At 44.1% G+C, this 19262-nt stretch overlaps 1 protein-coding gene across 1 annotated transcript in view; it reads left to right on the top strand.

Annotated features, from left to right (window-relative positions):
• sfswap (splicing factor SWAP) overlaps positions 1-19262 on the top strand; it is an 84946-nt gene that overhangs the window by 4948 nt on the left and 60736 nt on the right. Inside the window, exons 3-10 of the mRNA XM_080847770.1 lie at positions 383-514; positions 3384-3457; positions 6196-6421; positions 7487-7590; positions 9068-9254; positions 15535-15799; positions 16040-16297; positions 16932-17025. Of these exons, the coding sequence (XP_080703896.1) occupies positions 383-514; positions 3384-3457; positions 6196-6421; positions 7487-7590; positions 9068-9254; positions 15535-15799; positions 16040-16297; positions 16932-17025 (1340 nt within the window). The remainder of the gene's footprint in view (positions 1-382; positions 515-3383; positions 3458-6195; positions 6422-7486; positions 7591-9067; positions 9255-15534; positions 15800-16039; positions 16298-16931; positions 17026-19262) is intronic.

Genomic DNA, 19262 nt, shown 5'->3' with positions numbered 1-19262 from the left:
GATATGATGAGAGAAAATGACGGCCTTTATTCATTTACTCAGTACAACTGCCTCACTTAACCTAATTAATAAATCAGCAATCAAGGTAGCCTCCATCACTCAACTAATTTTAATGCTAACATTATATTGCTGTCAAACGTAAGCTATGGTGACTGATGTTACTTGCTTTTTTTGCTTTACCTCACTTATTTAAAAAAAAAAAAAGTGTGTTGGCAGTTATAAACATATATAATTTATAATTCTCTCCCGTTTCTCTTATGAGGAGGCATTGTGATGCACAGAGATGCTATGTGTCTAAGAGCTGTGATTCTTTTTATTTACTACTATTTGTGTTTGTTTTGACTAGTATTATAACAATATGTGCGCATCATATGTTTTTCAGAGGAGGAATACAAGCGCCTGACCGAGTCGTTGGCAGATGAGGGCACTTACACTGCTGTGGGCTACCGCTACAGTGCAGACTACTATGACCCTTCTCAACCCACGGAGGAGGAGGAGGCCAACAGGGAGGCTGGTGAGAGCGCATGGACCCACACCTGCACTCATGGGCATACACATGAGACATGTGGAATCTCTTCCTCTTAAATCCTGTTCCATTCACTGGAGGCACATGGGGCTGTGTAGTGGTGAATTAGAGGGGGGCAAGTGTGAAGACATGAGAGGAGGGAAAGTAGTGACAGGAGGAGGAGGAGAAGAAGAAGACAAGGGCAGGAGAGACGTTACAGCTGAACCTCCCATGTCTGCCTTACCCTCCTGTCTGTTTCTCTCTCTCACACACACACTCTCACACTCTCTCTCTCTGTCTCTCTCTCACACTCTCTCTCCGTCTCTCGCTCGCACGCACACAGCTCCACTTATTAATATGCACCCGCACACTCATATATATATATCTTAATGGATTATAAACTTGACTACCATGTCTATTATGTAAATACTATTTCCAAAACAGAATTCTTAGTCTCCCTCTCTCTTTCTGTCTTTCACACTCATACACTGACAGACACCAAAATCCCTGTGTGATGAATACTTAAGCAGTGGTGCTTCCTGGCGAGGGCCCTGGTTCTGTCCTGAAGCTGCAGGCTGCTAGGAGGCGTGGTGCTGTCGGCCCCTGAGCAGAATGAGAAGCAGATGCTCTGCCCTGCTCTGTTCTGCATGCACCAGCCCTCTCCCCATCAGCAGCTGGCTCTCCCCTTAGGCTTAACATTGCAAACCTCTCTCCGTTTGCCCAGCTATTACCCACGTATACCACAGTTGCGATGTACTCTCTCTCTGAGAGCTTACCTTCCGAAAGTAGTAGCTGCACTACCTCTGCACATCTCACCTATGGCTCCACCGAGAAGCGAATACTAACACGTTGTAGGTATAAGGGGCAAATCCAAAGGGTCTTTTCACTGTTGTGATTGAGTACGGGCTTCTGTTACGATGAACAGTGCGCTCAGCCAGACTGAAAACATCTGACTTCATTTTGCACCACTCATTCTGGGTCTTGCAAGGGAATAACTTACTATTGAGCCATACAGATATGCAGTAGGGGTGTGTTCAAAATATCGATACGGGGATACATCGTCGCGGGCCTCTTTACGATGCGTGTATCGATACGGAGGCGTCAGTATCGATACTTCACGTGTAAAAAAAAAAAAAAAAAAAAAAAAAAAAAATTTTTTTTTTTTTTGTCTGTTTCTTTGTACAGCGTCTACTTGGTTCATGTGCCTGCCTGCATACTTTGCCAATCATCCAGTTGATGGTATAATTTGAAAGTAGAGTTTCTGTAGAATCCACATGAGGTGAGAAATATGTTATGATGTACTGTCAAGGAGTTACAGGCAATTATTTTTGGTTATAAGCCTAAAATATCGGGATACGTATCGTATACGTACGTATCGCATGTATCGCGATACATATCGTATCGTGACCCCTGTATCGGGATGCGTATCGTATCGCGAGGTGGTTGGCGATACCCACCCCTAATATGCAGTTGCTTCTGTTCTTTTTTTCTGTGCTTATTTGTCATGTTTATTAGATGCACCTGGATCTTGCCAGTGGTGACCCTACCAAGCTTTTTCAAATGCAGCTGCAAGTTTTTCAAAAACTTTAGTCTGTCAATTGAAATCGGTGGTGAAGTCGCCAAACACAAAGTAAGGGTAATATCTCAAAGTCTTTGATGCATTGAGATCAAATTTGGTACATATACTCTGGACCCCTTTCAGAGGTTGTCAAAAAAATTCCATCATTTAACCCCAGGGGAAGTCAGGAAGCCCACTCATATCTAGGTATCTCATATCCAGGGTTTTCATTGCAACTGTGCCCTGTTGGCCTTTTTGGCCCCCTTACTGCTGGTTTCGGCTATATTTATCGTTGGGATATATATTGACATGAAGGACTTATAAACAGACCTGTTGATACCACTAGCTGCCTAGGCCATGTATTATGTAGTTCAGTGGTCTTGAAAGAACTATCCAGCTTTCACAGTATAACATCGCCAACTATATTACCAAAAGACACTTATTGGCATGCATGCAAGCAAGCTTTTATCAATGTTTAGTTTAGTGTACTGTTGTTGGTGTTTTCGCACGTTTTACGTAGTTAGCTTGCTAGTTGTCAACCAAAACTCTGTAGTGCTGCTGGGAGTCTAAATGGGAGGAGCACATAGCAGGAGCTCATCTGACCATGAATGGTCCTGGAACACAAGTTATCTATGTGATTGGCATCAGAGCCATCAGTGGGGGGCATGGATAGTTCGCTCTGGAAGCCAAAAGCAGGCCACACTTTGGGCTCTTCATTAACTGAATTAATCAGCTCATGCAGGCCCCAGTGCAGGCATTGGTGTGGTTTGGGATGAATGCACATAATAGGGTATGGAACTGAGTGTGACATAAGGGGCATGGGCAAGAGAGACATGTAAGAAGGAGGACAGATGCTTTTTGCTGAAGTTGCCAGAGTTGGCAGTGCACCAGAGTGCACCAGTTGCCCGTATGCCAGAAAAAAGCTCCTACCCAGCCCATCTCCGGCTACCAGTGCAGACACAGCATGAAATTTTCATTCCCAGTTTCCAGCTGATCAAACACCCACTGTTGGCGACATAGGAATGAGTGTTGTGTGTGTGTGTGTGTGTGTGTGTGTGGCCTTGAATGTGTGTTTGTGTGGAGCGGATAGGGCTTGGTTAGACTGGTGGAGTCCTTAAACAAAGTTTGACGGGAACCACCGGTGCTCAGAGAAAGGTTCCGGTAACTAAAAGTGAAGCCTTAAGTGCAAGTGGAGTTCCAGGCGGTGGGGGAAGAAGCAGCAGCGCTGCCTCACGTCAAGTCACACATCACGCTGCCTGTTGTGGATTTTCTGTTTGTGTTCTGCTGTCTGGTCCTGATGGTTGTGCCTGTCACCCGCAGAAGGGGAACAAGAGGACAGTGAAGAACCCTTCGTAGCCCCCCCTGGCCTCACAATCCCCCCCGATATGGAACTGGTAAGTACACACGCACTCACACAAATACATATATACATCCACTTTAATATGCTATATTTAAATATTCTGTTGCTATTTCTAGTTATTTTTGTTGTCGGGGTGGCCGGGGCGGACTAAAATTAAAAAAATAAAAATAGTATTTTTATCTGTTTGGGCACTATGTGTATCATCACAGTAGTTATCGTCTAGGTCGCTGCACTTATTACAATTTGATCTTTCCAGTTGCAAAAGCCCAAACATTACGTTAAAGTATTTATTTTCAAAAGAAGCTTTTCAAAGAGTAAGATGGTCAAGAAAGATTAAGGTATGAAAAATATTTCTTATTAACATTATACTCTTAATGGCTTAAAGAGTTTCTTTAAACAAACCATAACAATAACACAATCACAACAAGGCCCCTAATTACGGTAAACTAAGACGGTAAACTAAAACAGGAAACTAAAACTTCAGTGTAAATTCATCGAAATTAGCCCTCAAAGTTCTGACCAGCCTGTTAACATTTTCCAGCTTGAGGGATGTCCTTGTGCATGTCACCATAGACATATGAAGACATACTTGAAGCTTTCTACTTTTTACGTCTGACAGCCTTAGCAGTCTCACAGAATAACATTTCATTTAACGTTAGCTTAGTTAGGTCTGGGCTAAGCTGTTGACAAACTTGATTGCTTACAGAAGCTTATAATGCTGTGCATTGCTAAATTAGTTCCCCACAAAGCTGGCTTATACCATGTTTATTAGCGGAAGACTGCTAACGTTTATGATCGAGAAACCTCTCGATCCTTCTCGATCATTCTACCTAAATGACACAATGGTAAACATATCCGCGACTCACAAGTATGTACAGTCTGCACATTGGAAATGGTTTAACCAGAGGGGATACATTAAATTAATGTGAACTATGGGTTCTAGAAGGACCTCCACAGACACAGAGGAAGAGTGGGAAAAGGGTTTTGTGAAGAAAAGCAAACACTGACATGGCTTTACGCAAGAGATGGGTTATGTTACAACATCAGACTACCAGTGTAAACGGTACATATAGTTTGTTTGAAAATATATCGGTTTACCTTATAAAAATTGATATACCCCCATATCCTGGAGGATGGATGCCCCCAGTTTGCTTCAACCTTCCACCGTCTTACCTTTTCTCATTGGCCCTTCCACCACACACACACACACACACACACACACACAGAGCTGTACCCCTTTCATCTGCCAGCAGCTTATATGTGAGACTCCGGGTCTTTCATCTCTGCAGGCTCTTGATTGGGAGCCTACTCGTGCAGATATTCACACACATACATACATACATAAGCACGTACACACACACACACACACACACACACACACAATGCGTCATGAGTGGAATTCCGCAACTGTCTTTGTAGCTGGAGAAGTTCCCTTTGCTCTGCATCTTTTCTGGAGATCCCCCCTCCCTGTCACTACTTGCTGGGTCTCCCAACCCCCCTCTACACTTCTCTCCCTTCTTTACTATCATTTCATTTATCTCCCTCCAGGCACCAGCTTTCTTCATTTCGTACCTGTGCATGTTTCCGTCTCTGTTCTTTTTTCTCTCATGTGTTCCTCTTTCCTCGACCAATGAGATTTGGTTTGGGACACTAGTGAAACCTTCAGCAGTGCCAGCTTGATGCACCCAATTAGTTTTAAGCAGGTTAGGTTCTACAAATGCTTGCTCTGAATAATTTATCTCCCCTGCCTCACTCTCTTTCTCTCTCTCTCTCTTTTTTTCTCTCTACTTTTTTTATGGTGCGCCCCTGTCCTCCAGCAGCATCCTTACTGGTCTGAGTGAGGAGACTCCTTATCTTTGTAATCGCATGTTTATTTGATGCTGAGGTGGATGACTCTCTTACCCACCCCTCCCTCCCTGTTCTCATCTCCCTCCTCTTTTCTTGCCCTTTTCTCTTGCCTTATCAGTCCCTAAGGCTATCAAGCCAATACGTTTGTCTTTATTTGAAACGGGCTGGGGCCGAGGCCAGCTTTGCATTTCAATTTGTAAATTATCTCCCATGCCAAGTCTGTGTGTGTGTGTGTGTGTATGTATGAATGTGTCTGAATTGATTTTCAGTCAAGGTAAACCCCCACCCCTATCTTTACTGCACCCTGAGCACAACTTATCACCAAGAACAACGTCAGAACAACCAGTTGGGCAACAAATCAAGGCCGAGCTCTATGTGATCATCATTTTGCCTGTCGCTCTCATGAATTATTGTAAATGGGACGCCTTTAAAAGGTAGCATACCATCTCACGGGCCCTCTTTTGTGTCTCTCGCTGGATTTACGGGACACGAGCGCGGTCTATATTACAGAGAATTCCTCCCTGCGTGCTCTAGCTGAGGTATCTGGATCAGACAAGGCACGAGTTGTGAGTGATGAATACTGCATGCAGCAGCTGCTGCCGCGGTCTTTCAATTAAAGTTACCTTAGGTCGGACTGCATTTTTTATGTAGTGCAGAACGGCACCACGGAGCCATTGCCACCTGCATCTCCTTATGCGCACACACACACACACACACACACACGTTAGACAGGGGAATCAGTGAGATGAGTCCTGGTCAGTCACTAGTCAATGGAAGCATTTTTTGTGTCATTTTACGGGTCAGATGGGTAAAAGTAGAACAAAATCTTAAGCAGTTGGCTTATATCGTCATTCAATAAGAGTTTATACTTTTTTAAAAAACACCCAATAGCATTTTGTGTTCTTCATTCTCTTTCCCCTGCAGCCAGCAACAATAAAGACCCATGCCATCATTGAGCGCACTGCCAACTTTGTGTGCAAGCAAGGTGCCCAGTTTGAGATTGTGCTGAAAGCCAAGCAGTCAAGGAACTCCCAGTTTGACTTCCTGTGCTTCGACCACTACCTGAACCCCTACTACAGGCACATCCTTCGCGCCATGAAGGAGAGCCGCTACGTACCCATTTCTGACAAAAAGCAAGCTAAACAGCAGGGTAGGATGCAAATAACATTCCACGTGCACACCGTCTTCCATTTCCATACTTTATGCACACATACTCACTCAACTCACAATCACTCACTCACTCACTATCACTAGCTCACTATCACTCACACACAATCACTCACACACAATCACTCACACACAATCACTCACACACAATCACTCTCACACAATCACTCACACACAATCACTCACTCACAATCACTCACACACAATCACTCACACACAATCACTCACACACAATCACTCACACACAATCACTCACTCACAATCACTCACTCACAATCACTCACACACAATCACTCACACACAATCACTCACTCACTATCACTAGCTCACTATCACTCACACACAATCACTCACACACAATCACTCACACACAATCACTCACACACAATCACTCACACACAATCACTCACTCACAGTCACTCACACACAATCACTCACACACAATCACTCACACACAATCACTCACACACAATCACTCACACTCAATCACTCACACTCAATCACTCACACTCAATCACTCACACTCAATCACTCACACTCAATCACTCACACTCAATCACTCACACTCAATCACTCACACTCAATCACTCACACTCACTCACTCACACTCACTCACACTCACACTCACACTCACACTCACACTCACACTCACACTCACACTCACACTCACACTCACACTCACACTCACACTCACACTCACACTCACACTCACACTCACTTTCTGCGGTCATCAGATGTTAACAAGCCGTAATATGTTCTATGAGACAGGAACAAATGGCTGCACTCTGAAACAGCACTGTGATTAGTGGTGTGTACTCTCTGCAAGCTAAGGTTTAGTGGCCCTCTTAATCATCAAAGGTCTAACGGTGTTCTGTGTCTCTATCTCTATCTCTCTGTCCCTGTCTCTCTCTCTCTCTCTCTCTCTCTCTCTCTCTCTCTCTCTCTCTCTCTGTCTCTCTCTCTCTCTCTTTCTGTCTCTGTCGCTGTCTCTCTCTTTCTCTCTCTCTCTCTCTCTCTCTCTCTCTCTCTCCATGTGGCTCATCCACAGACACGCAGTCTGACGACTCCGACGATGACTGTGGCGATGGCAATTACCTGCACCCCAGCCTCATGGCACCCAAGAAGTGCTCACGGCTGGAAGAGCTGATGAAGGTATGGACCTTCCCTCCCAAGCTGTTTTTCAGAGTATCACTCACCGTCTCACAACTCCCAAAGGTCAAATATAGCCTCATTACATCCCCACTGCTGACCTTACCCAGCATGGAATAAAATAAAAACCAGGGTCATATCCACCCCCGTTTTGATCTTAGCTCTTCCTTTCCTTTGATAAACAAAATCAACCAACCTAAAAGACTTCATATCAGACCTCCCCCCCCCAGCTGCTCAGAAATCCTCTTAATCATTATAGACGTGTGTCCGTGTCGGCCTGTCAGGTCAACAGTGTCCAGTGGCAGCTTGGATCACCGTGGCAACGTCTCGATACTCTTTTGGCTGCACTCTTGTCCTCTTTCACTCCTCCATATTGCCCGTAGCCCATGCTCAGCATTTGCATTTTTCATGGGGTTTAACTGCTCGCTAATTGCAGCCACAGATTGGATTTTGCAGCGTTCAAGATGCCACAGACTTTTTTTTTTTTCCTTTTTGTTCTTCCAAAATGGACGGCATATTACTATTTAGTCGTACCAGTCCCGACATAATTGGGCCTTATATCAAAGAGTCTAACTTCAAAGCACTTAAAATTGTTTGTTTATATAGTTCTTCTCCTTTTTTATTTATTGTAGAATGACAAGTAAGAAGCTGTGTTTTCTTTCTCTGTCATCTAATTATATATTCTCTACGTTTAGCCCATGTCAAACAATGTCATTTGCAGTGTGACACACAACCTATTTATCAGATCTTCCATCCAAATTAAACAAATAGTTTTTTGTTTTCCTTTTTTCCAATATGAAAGACGTTTGTTCTTTTTTTTCCTCTTTTGCTCGCTAAACTGTTGATGGGAGTTAGAGAGATAGGAGAGCTAGGCTTCAAAGTGTGAAGCTCATCTTCAAAGTCTGAAGCTCATCTTCAAAGTGTGAATCTATTTAGGGGTCCAAACAGCGATGTTGCTGGATCCCTAATGTACTTTGACCATAGATTTGAAAATGGTGACTCGTGCAAGTATTTACAGAGATTTTATGAGATTCGTTGGACACTTGCCAAATGTGGTGGAATTTCATCCATAGAGGGCACTACAACATATACATTTCATTGTCTGTTTAATCTAAAAATGAAATTTGGTGTGCTTTTACTTCCCATTGCGGCTATAGAATAGGATTTAAGAATGTGATTTGATTTGGTCTGTGTAACTGCTCTGTATGTGGCTAGTTCTCATAGATATATTATGCATTATGTTTAAGAGAATCATAAAACGGGTGTCAAGCCAGTCACTGAAGGTATTAGTGTTGAACATCTTCATTGCTGAGTGCCTGGAAGATTTACATGATTAGTTAAAGCCTAGAGTAGTTGCTCTGTCACCTTGTCTCATATCAAAGTCATTGTAAAACCACAACCCACAGTGGCCCTTCAGGAACATGATTGTCTGCTTCTGTTTGCTGCTGGTCTCTCTCTAACACCTGCTTCTATTCGGCAGCCCCTGAGAGTCATTGACCCAGATCACCCACTGGTGGCGTTGGTCCGCAAAGCCCAGCAGGAGAAGAACAGCATAGCCGCTGCAGCGGCCGCTGCCGCTGCCCCAGTGCCAACTCCAGCTCCAGCTCCGCCTGAAGAAGAGGTGGCTCAGCCTGTGGTGCCCACACAAGCAGAGTACAGCACCGATCGTGAGTAAAGCTTCTTTAAACCCCCCATACTGTGGAAGCTGAGGCAAATGGTAAATGAGTAGCTTGAGAGGCCTTCAACAGTTACTGAGTGCTTCTTCACAGATGATGGCTTTCAAACAGCATGGAAAACTCTCCCCCTGCTATCTGAAAACATTATTTACTGAATGGCCAGCCTGTAAATGGGGCTTAACATGAAGTTTGAAGTGATGAGCCCCAAAAGCCTTTCACTGGGTCAAACCTGCTGATTAGCAATTCCTGCTAAAGAAAATGATTTGTTTATTATTTGATTATAACAAATAATTTTCTTTAGCAGGAATTGCTATTCAGCAGGCTTGACCCGGTGAAAGGCTTCTGGGGCTCATCACTTTTGCATGTGCATAGCTCCACATTCTCCGAGCCAAACTTGATAACTAGCTCGTATGCAGAGAGCATGCCCTGACAGCAACTTTCCACTCGGTTCATCAATAGAATCTGTTGCCTCTGCCTACTCTGGTATTCTGGAGATTGCACGGAATGCTGTTTGGCTTCCATGTTGTGATATGACCGCTAAACAATGGAGTCTGGTTATTTGATATTCATGTCCAAGCCAAGGATGTCCTCTGAAAGGATGTTTGTGTAATTGGGGTGACATTGGAAGCGTAATCTGTTTGTATAAATCTTTATCAAGACGGAGAAGTTTTTGTTTTCTTAATTAAATCTCCATGACTCGTTATGTCAAGGAATTCAACTCCCTGTACGAGTGGCAGCCATTCACCGAAGGGAAAAACCTTTTTTGAGTTGGGTTTTGTCTGTTTGAACGATATTGCTGTGTACGTGTTCACATGGAGCTCATTCAAACAGCAAAGTTTTACTCCGTCTACGTCATCCAGTTCCCTTGCTTGCAGTCCATTCTTTCAGAGAATGCTAATTCTCCCCAGAATGCAGTTTGGCTGTTAGAAAAGCCCTTTATTGCCACTGAGTGCAGTGCTCAGTTCATTGGCAGGGAGAGAGATATGCTTAATCGTATCTGTTGTTGATATCCTTCAGTGTCTCGTATGAAAGGGAGCTTAACTTCCTTTGTATGGCTATTAACCTTGGATGGCATGTCTTTCATGTAAATGTTTATATAGGAAAATGTGTTGAATTAATCTTCGGGAACGGGAATGTAAAGGAATTAAAAGCACTTGTGCAAGTGTCATACACTCACTCGAGAGATGACTTCTGTTTGTGTCATTGAATTGTGTTATTCTTCAGTTTGTTACATCCGTTCATCTGCTTCTGAATAGACTGCAGAGTGTGTCCTTGAGGTGGGGAGAAGGCTAGCAAGACAAAAGTCTGAATATACTAGACGGAAAGGACAAAGACTTCAACCTCACAGAATTGTGCTGTGAACAAATAGTCTTCTGCAAGGCAGTCCTCCATTGCAGTTCTGGCAGCTAAGGCTCATTCCCTTTATGGAGACTTTTTGAATTTTGTCCAGCTAGCCCACAGATCAATCCAAACCATTAACTGTCAATCTTCAGGGGATGATAATGGTTTGTGGAAATTTTCTTTGCTTAATTCAGCTACTGTCAGTGACAAGATGGTGGCTGTGGTCCTGCATGCAATATTGTACTTGGAATGGACTTGAATGACATTGACCGTGTCCTTACCAATGTCTTACATAAAGGTTAGTTTAAGAAGAAGAACAAGAACAGTGCACTTAGCCATTCCACTTTAAAAAGGCAACATGGCATGTCACTCCATAAAACTCTTTAGTAAAGGTATGATTTGTGATAGCGTTGACATTAAACCAATCTGTCTTTCATAGCTGAAAGCCCAGGCAGTCTGTTGTTTTCAGACAAAGTACAGAAAGCTTGAGCCCAGCCTTGCATCCACAAGCCGAGTTTGTCTGTGTATCTAGAAGGTCAGTGCTTGAGCAGGGAGAACAGGAGGGACTATTAGTCTCCCCCACACTCTTGTATCTCCCTGACTGGGTTGTAAACAGACAGCAAGGCCAGAGAGCTCAATGACAAAAAAAGGAATGCACGGACGCGGACGCGGGCGTGGACACGGACAGTTCAGACAGTTCGGATACAGACACGGACAGTTCAGACACAATGTAGTCATGTCGAGGAGAAAGGGCAGGGATTGCTACTGGGTCGGAGGACTCCTTAATGCATTCTCTTTTCCACTTAATGTTTATTCTCTCCAATTGCCATGCATTTAGAGGGTCAGGACATATTAAAGTTTCTTTACTTTTTTGGAGGTTAAGAAATAAGCCCAAAGAGAGGGGGAAAGAGAAAGATGTAAATGTGTCTATAAATATATATATATATACATGGAGAGAGAGAGGGAGAGGGAGAGAGAGAGCGAGAGAGAGAGACTGCTCAACCATATGTACTTGTTTGTCTCAGTTTGCATGACTGACATCTGTGAAGAAATTCTTGCTTGCAGTGAGCAGACAACTTCCCCTCTCAATGTTCACCTTCACGTTGTTTCAAAGGAAATCTTCCTTCATATGGCAGTAAATGGAGCCCTCTGCATTGCATGACTTCTTTTCTGCCTGTTGCTCTGGTCCTTCACACAAGTTCCAGACTCGAGAGGAGCAAGGTTGGAGCTGTTTCTTGTTTGGAGCTTGCTCCCTTATTAGGATGAGCAGAGAGGGATCAGACGGCCCTCTGTGAGGTCTCAACTCCTGTCGGAGACTCATTGTCTGTGTTTCTTGGCGCCAATCGCACCCTTTTGCACTATTGATCAGGCACCGCTTTTCAGGGCTCAGACCACTTTGACGGTCTTGTTGACAGTCCTTTGAGTCCAAATAGGTTTGATGTACTCAAACCAACTCCGAAATTTAATTTTTCCCTCTGAAGGACTTTTATCTTTTAAGGCTTGGAAGTAAAGAGCATTAGATATTTTGTTCCCCTCCAAACCACTGAAGCAGTGACCACTGAAATATGATTTTGGGGTCAGGATATTTTTTTTGTGGCAGTTAATTAAATTTCCCGATAGTGAATGATTATTTATTCCAACTCACTGAATGGAGTGGAGATAGCGATGGAAATTGACCCTGTCACGCTCCACAGAGACATGAATTGATGGCTCATCCCCATGGTGTGGGAGTGTGCTCGGATGCGTCCTGACCCAGAGTAATGCTCAGAAGCTGGCAAGCTGCACAGCGGACCCTGCCTCCTCTGCCGCAGCCCTTTGTGTAGCCAGGCGTGTGACCTCTGACCTGTTCTCTCGGGGTCACCCCAACTCCAATGCTGCAAGCCACATGGTCACCACACCTCATTAGACCTCCTCTGCATGGCCATGCTCAATCATGAATATCCAGGATGCATTTGCTTATTGGCAACGATTCAGTCGCCCACGGTCTCGCTGCTTCTACCAAACCACTTTGCTCCCTTATAATGCCAGCCAACCACCACTAGGCTGTCAGTATGGGAAAGGAGAAAGAGAACCGACTCCCTGGGTTTTACTTCTTTGTTTTCTTGCTTCACTTTGCAGCACTAAATCACACCTTCAAGCAGCCCTTGCCTCAATGGATTCCTCTAACTCATGCTCCTTTCCGTACATTGAGGCAGTGTGTTGTTTTTTTAGAAGACAGATGTTGGAGGCAGGTGAGGGCCAAGAGAACCTTTGATCTCGGCTCCGATGGTAAGGCAGTCAGCCGGCAGTGACTGTGTCCCAGCAGTGCAGGGACGGGGGCAGTGTTGCCGTTTCACTGATGACTGCTTTGCCCTTAATCTCGCAAGAACTGAATCCTTCCCTGCATCCTGCTGCTGCTTGTCCTAGTTTGTTTTGTTGTTGTGTGCATTATTTTGGGTAAAATATCCCTCATGCCCTGGAGGTTCCCAGAGGAGCTCAAGGTTGAAGTCACATACCTTACCTTTCTGCAGGCCTTCCGTGCGCACTGATCTGATGCTGGGAGACTGCGTCTCATAGAGTTACCACTCCAGACTCTCTATATAAAACTTAGGTCAGACCTGGAAGTGTGCAAGTGCCTTTTGTTTACCGTTTACGTCTGTGGCTACTACCACACACACGCACACATTCCAGACTTGAGAGGATCAAAGTTGAAGCTTTTTTTAGGATGATTTATTCCCCTATTTGTGCATCAGGATGAGCCGAGAAAGGGATTCATATGCATCTGTGAGGTCTTGATGCCTGTTGGAGACCTATTGTCTGTTTCTTGGGACCAATTGCAGTTTTGCACTATTGATCAGGCACAGTTTTTCAGGGCCTAGACCACTTTCATGATCTTGTTGTTAGTCCTTTGAGTCCAAAAAGGTTTAGTGTTCAAAGACTGTCTTGTTTGTTTGTTTTATCCCTCCTCTGAAACACTCTGAAAGATCTTTTTAGGATTTAAAGTAAAGGGCATTAGTTCTTCTGCTCTCCTCCAAATCATCGAAGCAGTGACCGCTGAAATATTATTTTGGGGTCGGGCCATTTTGTTTGTGGCAGTTAATTGAATTTCCCAACGGTGAATGTTGCTTTATTGGCTTATGGCTGTTTTTTCTCGATAAATTGACTAATTGATCCTGCAGACAATCCTCTACTAAAGACTGCGTGCTTAAAATGAAAAACATTCAATTAGCTCTAGCTCTGGCCTTTGGGGACATCAGTGAGGAATCTTGCAGTGAAGTGTTTTTCTTTCGGCATAGGAAGCATGTGGGTTAGAGTTAGGCTATCTGGCCTTTGTGTGTGGCTCCCTCAGTACCCGCACAAGGAATTCAACATTTTGTCCTGTGTATTATTAAACAACTTGTGCTGAAAAGAAGGTGGGATGTCAAGAGCCTTGCCAAATCCAATCAGTATAATGCTTTTGTGACTCCATGGTAGCACAGTACATGCAAGTAAGTAGCTCTGAAATGACAAAAGCAGAAGGATTTGCGAAGGTGTAGAGCATTTATTCTCACTTTGTGGAATTTAGCAGTTAGGCTTCACATTTTATGGATGGTCTTGCTTTGTGGCTTTATCTATCTGAGTGTACATCACAGTGGAGGCTCCTCAACATACTGTGGAGGCTACCCATGGTCCTGCTGTGCACAGTCATCCGCCCCTCTCTCATTTCTCTAGATGGATTTGCTCTTGTGATGCATTCAGACCATGAGGTCCTTCCATGCACATTTTTAAGACCCAGAGTGTTTTCATACTGGTTCTCCTTGAAAACTGAGTGCGATTCACTGATTTCTCATACATGCAAAGGAATCATTTAAGAGACTACCAGAAGAGTATGAGATGGGGAGAGAACCTATACGTTATTTATGGAAGGCTGTTTAAATTCACAGCAGCATGTTGCCAGTTAGCCTCTCTGCCAACTTCAAATTACGAATCCCCTCCAACAGCGATGTTCAATGTTCCACATTTCCATATATTTAGCTCTCTTTTCTAAACTGCTCATTTTAGCCACTGTGATTCATATCTGTCAGTCATAATTTCCCTTTGTATACTCGGGTACATTAACATTTGCAGTTTTTGTATACTCTCCTAAAAGTAAAAGTAGTGGAAGTGAATGAACATCGAGCTCGCAAGTACTTCATTGTTTTTTCTTAAGCCAGAGTTCCAGCGGGCCGTTTAGATAGTCAAGGGCGGATGAAACTGATGTCTAATAGCTGTAATGAGAGGCTTTTGGGAAAATAGGCATTGTGAGGAAAGGCACAGGGTATATCCACTTTACTTGAGGCACTTCCAGTGCAATCTGATCATAATTACTTTGGGTGGCATGGAACAAAAGGCAGATTTAGCCCCCCCCCCCCTCTTTATCCCTTCTTGTTTCATTTCATCCCTTTGCTTTTCCTGCTAATTTTTTTAAATCCATCCTGACAAGAGTAAATTTAATTAAGCAAACCACGATCCAGACGTCAGATTATTTTAAGTTTCTCATTTATATCAACATCAGATTTTTGTTGTTGTCTGTTCATATGGGTGGGAGTATATATACCATATGAATATATGTATGTATGTGTGTGGGTGTCTGTGCGTATACATCAATGTGCTTGGATGTGCATGTCTTCCCTGTGTTTGGCCTCCTGCTCCTGCAGTGAAGGCTGAAATTACATTAGTGTTGAGTGGCGGCCGGTCCTGGATGGGTGTTTCTTCCTGGCTCCCACTCTCCCACTCAGAGCAGTGAGGCTGTTACATTTGTTGGGAGCTTACACGTGTCATAGACACAGTGGGGAAGGATAGGGGGGCACCATGAGGGGGGCTTGGGTAAAAACAGTTTGAATACATTTATATTCACATTTTTGATCCTTTTTAAAATGATGTTCTTTCTCTCTTTTCTTTCCCTCTCTCTGCTCTGGCCTTGAAACCACAGCTAATGTTGCTGCAATGTACTATGGGTACTGCATGCTCCCGGATGGCACGTGCTGTCTGGCGCCGCCTCCTCCTGGGATCGACGCCAGTGCATACTACGGCTCTCTGCCCCATGGCATGATGCCACCTCCTCAGGCTTCTGCAGTGCCACCGCCCCCAGGGACGACCCCTCCACCTGAACCGATGCCCATCGCCCACATCCCTGTCACCATCTCGGCTCCCAGTCATATGTATCACATTGCCCCAGCCGTCAGTACTGTGACAAGGTGTGTATGTCGTACCCCACACTCTCCCTCTGTCTCTCTCACGCACACACACAAACGCACGCACAAAGCCTTTGCTCTGGTGTGCCATCTGGGAAGTACAGATGGAAGGGTGAAGTGGTGCTAATCACTCAGTCCCGCTCCCTTTCTCTTTTACTGATTCATTGTTTGTACACTCATGTTATTCCTCCATCTCTTATTTAAAATGTCTTGGTTTTTTTTTTCCCCATTTTTATTACCCAGCACACAGCCCCAAGTCCCGGCCGCACCACCTGTGCCGGCTGCGCCAGTCGCGCCGGTAGCCCCCGTCGCCCCGGTAGCCCCGGTAGCCCTGGTCGCCCCAGTCGCTCTGGCAACAACAGCACCTAAAGTGGCAACTCCTCCCCCCACCATCATCCCCCCACCCCCAGACATACAGCCGGTCATCGACAAGCTGGCCGAGTATGTGGCCCGCAACGGTGACAAATTTGAGACCAGCGTCCGCGCCAAGAATGACCCACGGTAAGCATGCTCCTCCACCCCCAGCTTTCTCACGAATCTCACTGCAGTCAAAGGAGCAGAGGGTGAGAAGGTTACTCATGCCCTTTCATTGAATTACATGATTTTGACTTTCACCTTTTAATCCCAACAACCAGGCAACATATTGCGTATATGTATACTTTGTTCTGCAAAACATCTGCCAAAGGTTTTGAGTCTTTAAGTTCAAACAGATCCAATGAGAAAAGCATGAAACTTTGGAGAGAAGTGAAACATTTAAGGATAATTATTTATTTCTCTGAATTAAATCTTGGACTGGGATCAGAATCACTGTGACACCGCTTAGGTTAATGCCTCTAACATTTAAAGAGCTTGTTCTCGTTTGAAAGCAGACTAAAGCTTTATTGCAGATCCAGGCACCTATGCACAGGCCTATGCACAAGTTCTTTAATTTTTAGTGCAGTTCTACCACATGGCGAGCCAAGAAAGTTTTGCTGTGGTCGCAAACTTGAAACTTCACTTACTTTGACACAATCATTTTTTTAAAGGGAGTAATTGCGTGTTGCACTACAAATGCTCCTTTGGTCAATTGCTGCATTTGTTCCTTTTACTCTTCGGCTCCTCGAGCACTCAAACCCCCCCGCCCCTCTGCCCGCAGGTTTGATTTCCTGCAGTCCTGGCACCAGTTCAACACCTACTACGAGTTTAAGAAGCACTACTTCATGAAGAGAGAAGGGAGAAGTCTGCCAGAGGTACTGTTTCATGGTCTATTTCTTGCCCCAAACTCTTTGTGCTCTCCACTCTCTCTCTGTCTCTCTCGCTCTCCCACTCTTTCTCATCCTGGGTTCATCACAAATTATAGGGTTGATATGATTGTGTTTGGATGGCACCCATATTCCCGGGAGGTGGGATGGCTTTCATGAGACAATCCACTACTTTTGTTCAGGTAGGCGGAGGGGATGGCCTCCTATAATAGAATGCCAGGCTGGCCCCAATTTCTCTGTCCTGTGTCTCTCCAAACAGTAGTCCCTTTACTATCATTTAAAGATGGCAAGACCTGAAATGTCTGTTCCTTCTGAGAAAGAGGGCATATTCCCTCTTTCACTTTGTGAGACACAGCTGGGGTTATAGAAAAGGTCCTGGAGTGTGAAGAGCTATAAAACAACCTACTTCTCAGTGAAACCCCATAGGCAAACACAAGAGCCTACTTGCCACTAGAGCTGCAAAGATTAGTCGACGAAATCGACGACGTTGATTGTGAAAAATGGTCGACGTGGATTTGTATCGTTGACACGTCATATAATACATAAATGTTTTTTTTTTTTTTGCAGACGCTAACCGAGCTTCCGGTACTTTTCATTCGGAATTGCATATAGGAAGTGTGAAATAGCTGCGAAAAGCAAGCACTACTTCAGTAATTCAAAGAATGGGCTGTGGGAGCATAAGGACAGTAAGCGTCTGGCAGCAATTATCATAGCCATACGTATATCTATAACTTATTGTAAGGTTTAATCTTTCATGTTTGAAAACAGAACGTCTCATGGAGAATGCTTGCTAACGCTATTTCAGTTATGTTAAGTGCAATGTGGTAAATCAGTGAATTATCAGAGTACCCTGTATTTTCGTTCAGAATAGTTAACCTCCTCCACTCTTCAAACAAAAGATTGTGGATTTTTTTTTTTTTCATATGTTGAATTTGAAAGTCACCTGCAGCTCATTTTGCACTTGCAGAGGCTTGATTGCTATTTTGAGTTACTTTTAAAACTTTACTTTTAAAAGCAAATTTGCACTCTTCATTTGTATTACTATAATATTTATTTATTATGATGATTACATTTGTATTAACTTGTTACTCAAATACATTTGAAATTAAAATTCCAACATTTTGAATAATTTTTTTAATTATGAAAATAATAGTTAGATTAGTCGATTAATCAAGAAAAAAAAGTCGATAGATCGATTACCAAATTAATCGTTAATTGCAACCCTACTTGCCACTAAGACCAGTTTGCAAAACATACTAAGCAAATGGCGGTGTTGTGACATCCAGTCGGCAGCTAAACGGATATCTGAGGACTAATATTCGTATTAAGATGTCTGTGTGATTAGAAAATGGCAATGTAAAACAGGCCTCTGAAATTCACCATGCAATCAATGTCTTTGGCATATGGAGGTTAATGGTGCATTGAATTGAAATACACCTGCTATACGTTGGATCAATCACAAGAGGGTGCATTTAGAACAAATATTGGCAAAAACCAAAAAGGATTGAAAAGTGTCAAAATAGGTCAATATTTTGGGTCGACCTTTTAGCCTGAGGGCTTATGGGACCTGACACTTGATGTAGAAGGGGCATAGTTTGTACTTCTGACATCGTGTGAACACTTGACTTTAACATTCGTGTGCTCCTTTTTGGTTGTGAATATAACCGAGGTGGAGCAACTTAGCTAGCTTGTGTCTCTGTCTGAACTTGAACCCTGCACCACACCTGTTGTCTGAGGGTGAGCAGGATAGGCCTATTGTCTGGCTTGTGGACTGATAGACTTCAGTTCATTATGCACACCACCCGCTGCTCTCTAACAGGTTCCCCCTATCCAACATGCCTAGCATGTCCTCCTCCTGCTAAGCAAGATATGTCAGTAACATGGGCTCTTGAGTTCTAGCTGTCTGGACGGCAGATTTATAGATTTTATCCAGTGTAGCAGCCCAAATAGCACGCCTGCTTGCTGGGAAAGAGGTCAGCAGGTCTAATGGCAGCTGATGACAGACGGCGCCAGATAGCTAGCTAGGGACTGCTCACCACAGGGGAGTGACAGGCCAATCAACCCCCAGGCGTGCTGCAGCTCAACGGCAAATGTCCAAGTAATCTGTACCTGCCAGCGGTGTACAAGGAGAGGATGAGGCCAAAGGAGGGCCATCATACTCTTCTCTCTCATGTCCCCCTCCATGTCTTCATCTGAGTCTAAGATGGAGATGAAGTCAACCTCGT

The sequence above is a fragment of the Sprattus sprattus genome, assembly GCF_963457725.1.
Source record: "Sprattus sprattus genome assembly, chromosome: 11".
NCBI lineage: Eukaryota > Metazoa > Chordata > Actinopteri > Clupeiformes > Clupeidae > Sprattus > Sprattus sprattus.
The sequence above is the reverse complement of the archived record's forward strand: the minus strand, read 5'-3'. Positions and strand labels throughout refer to the sequence as shown.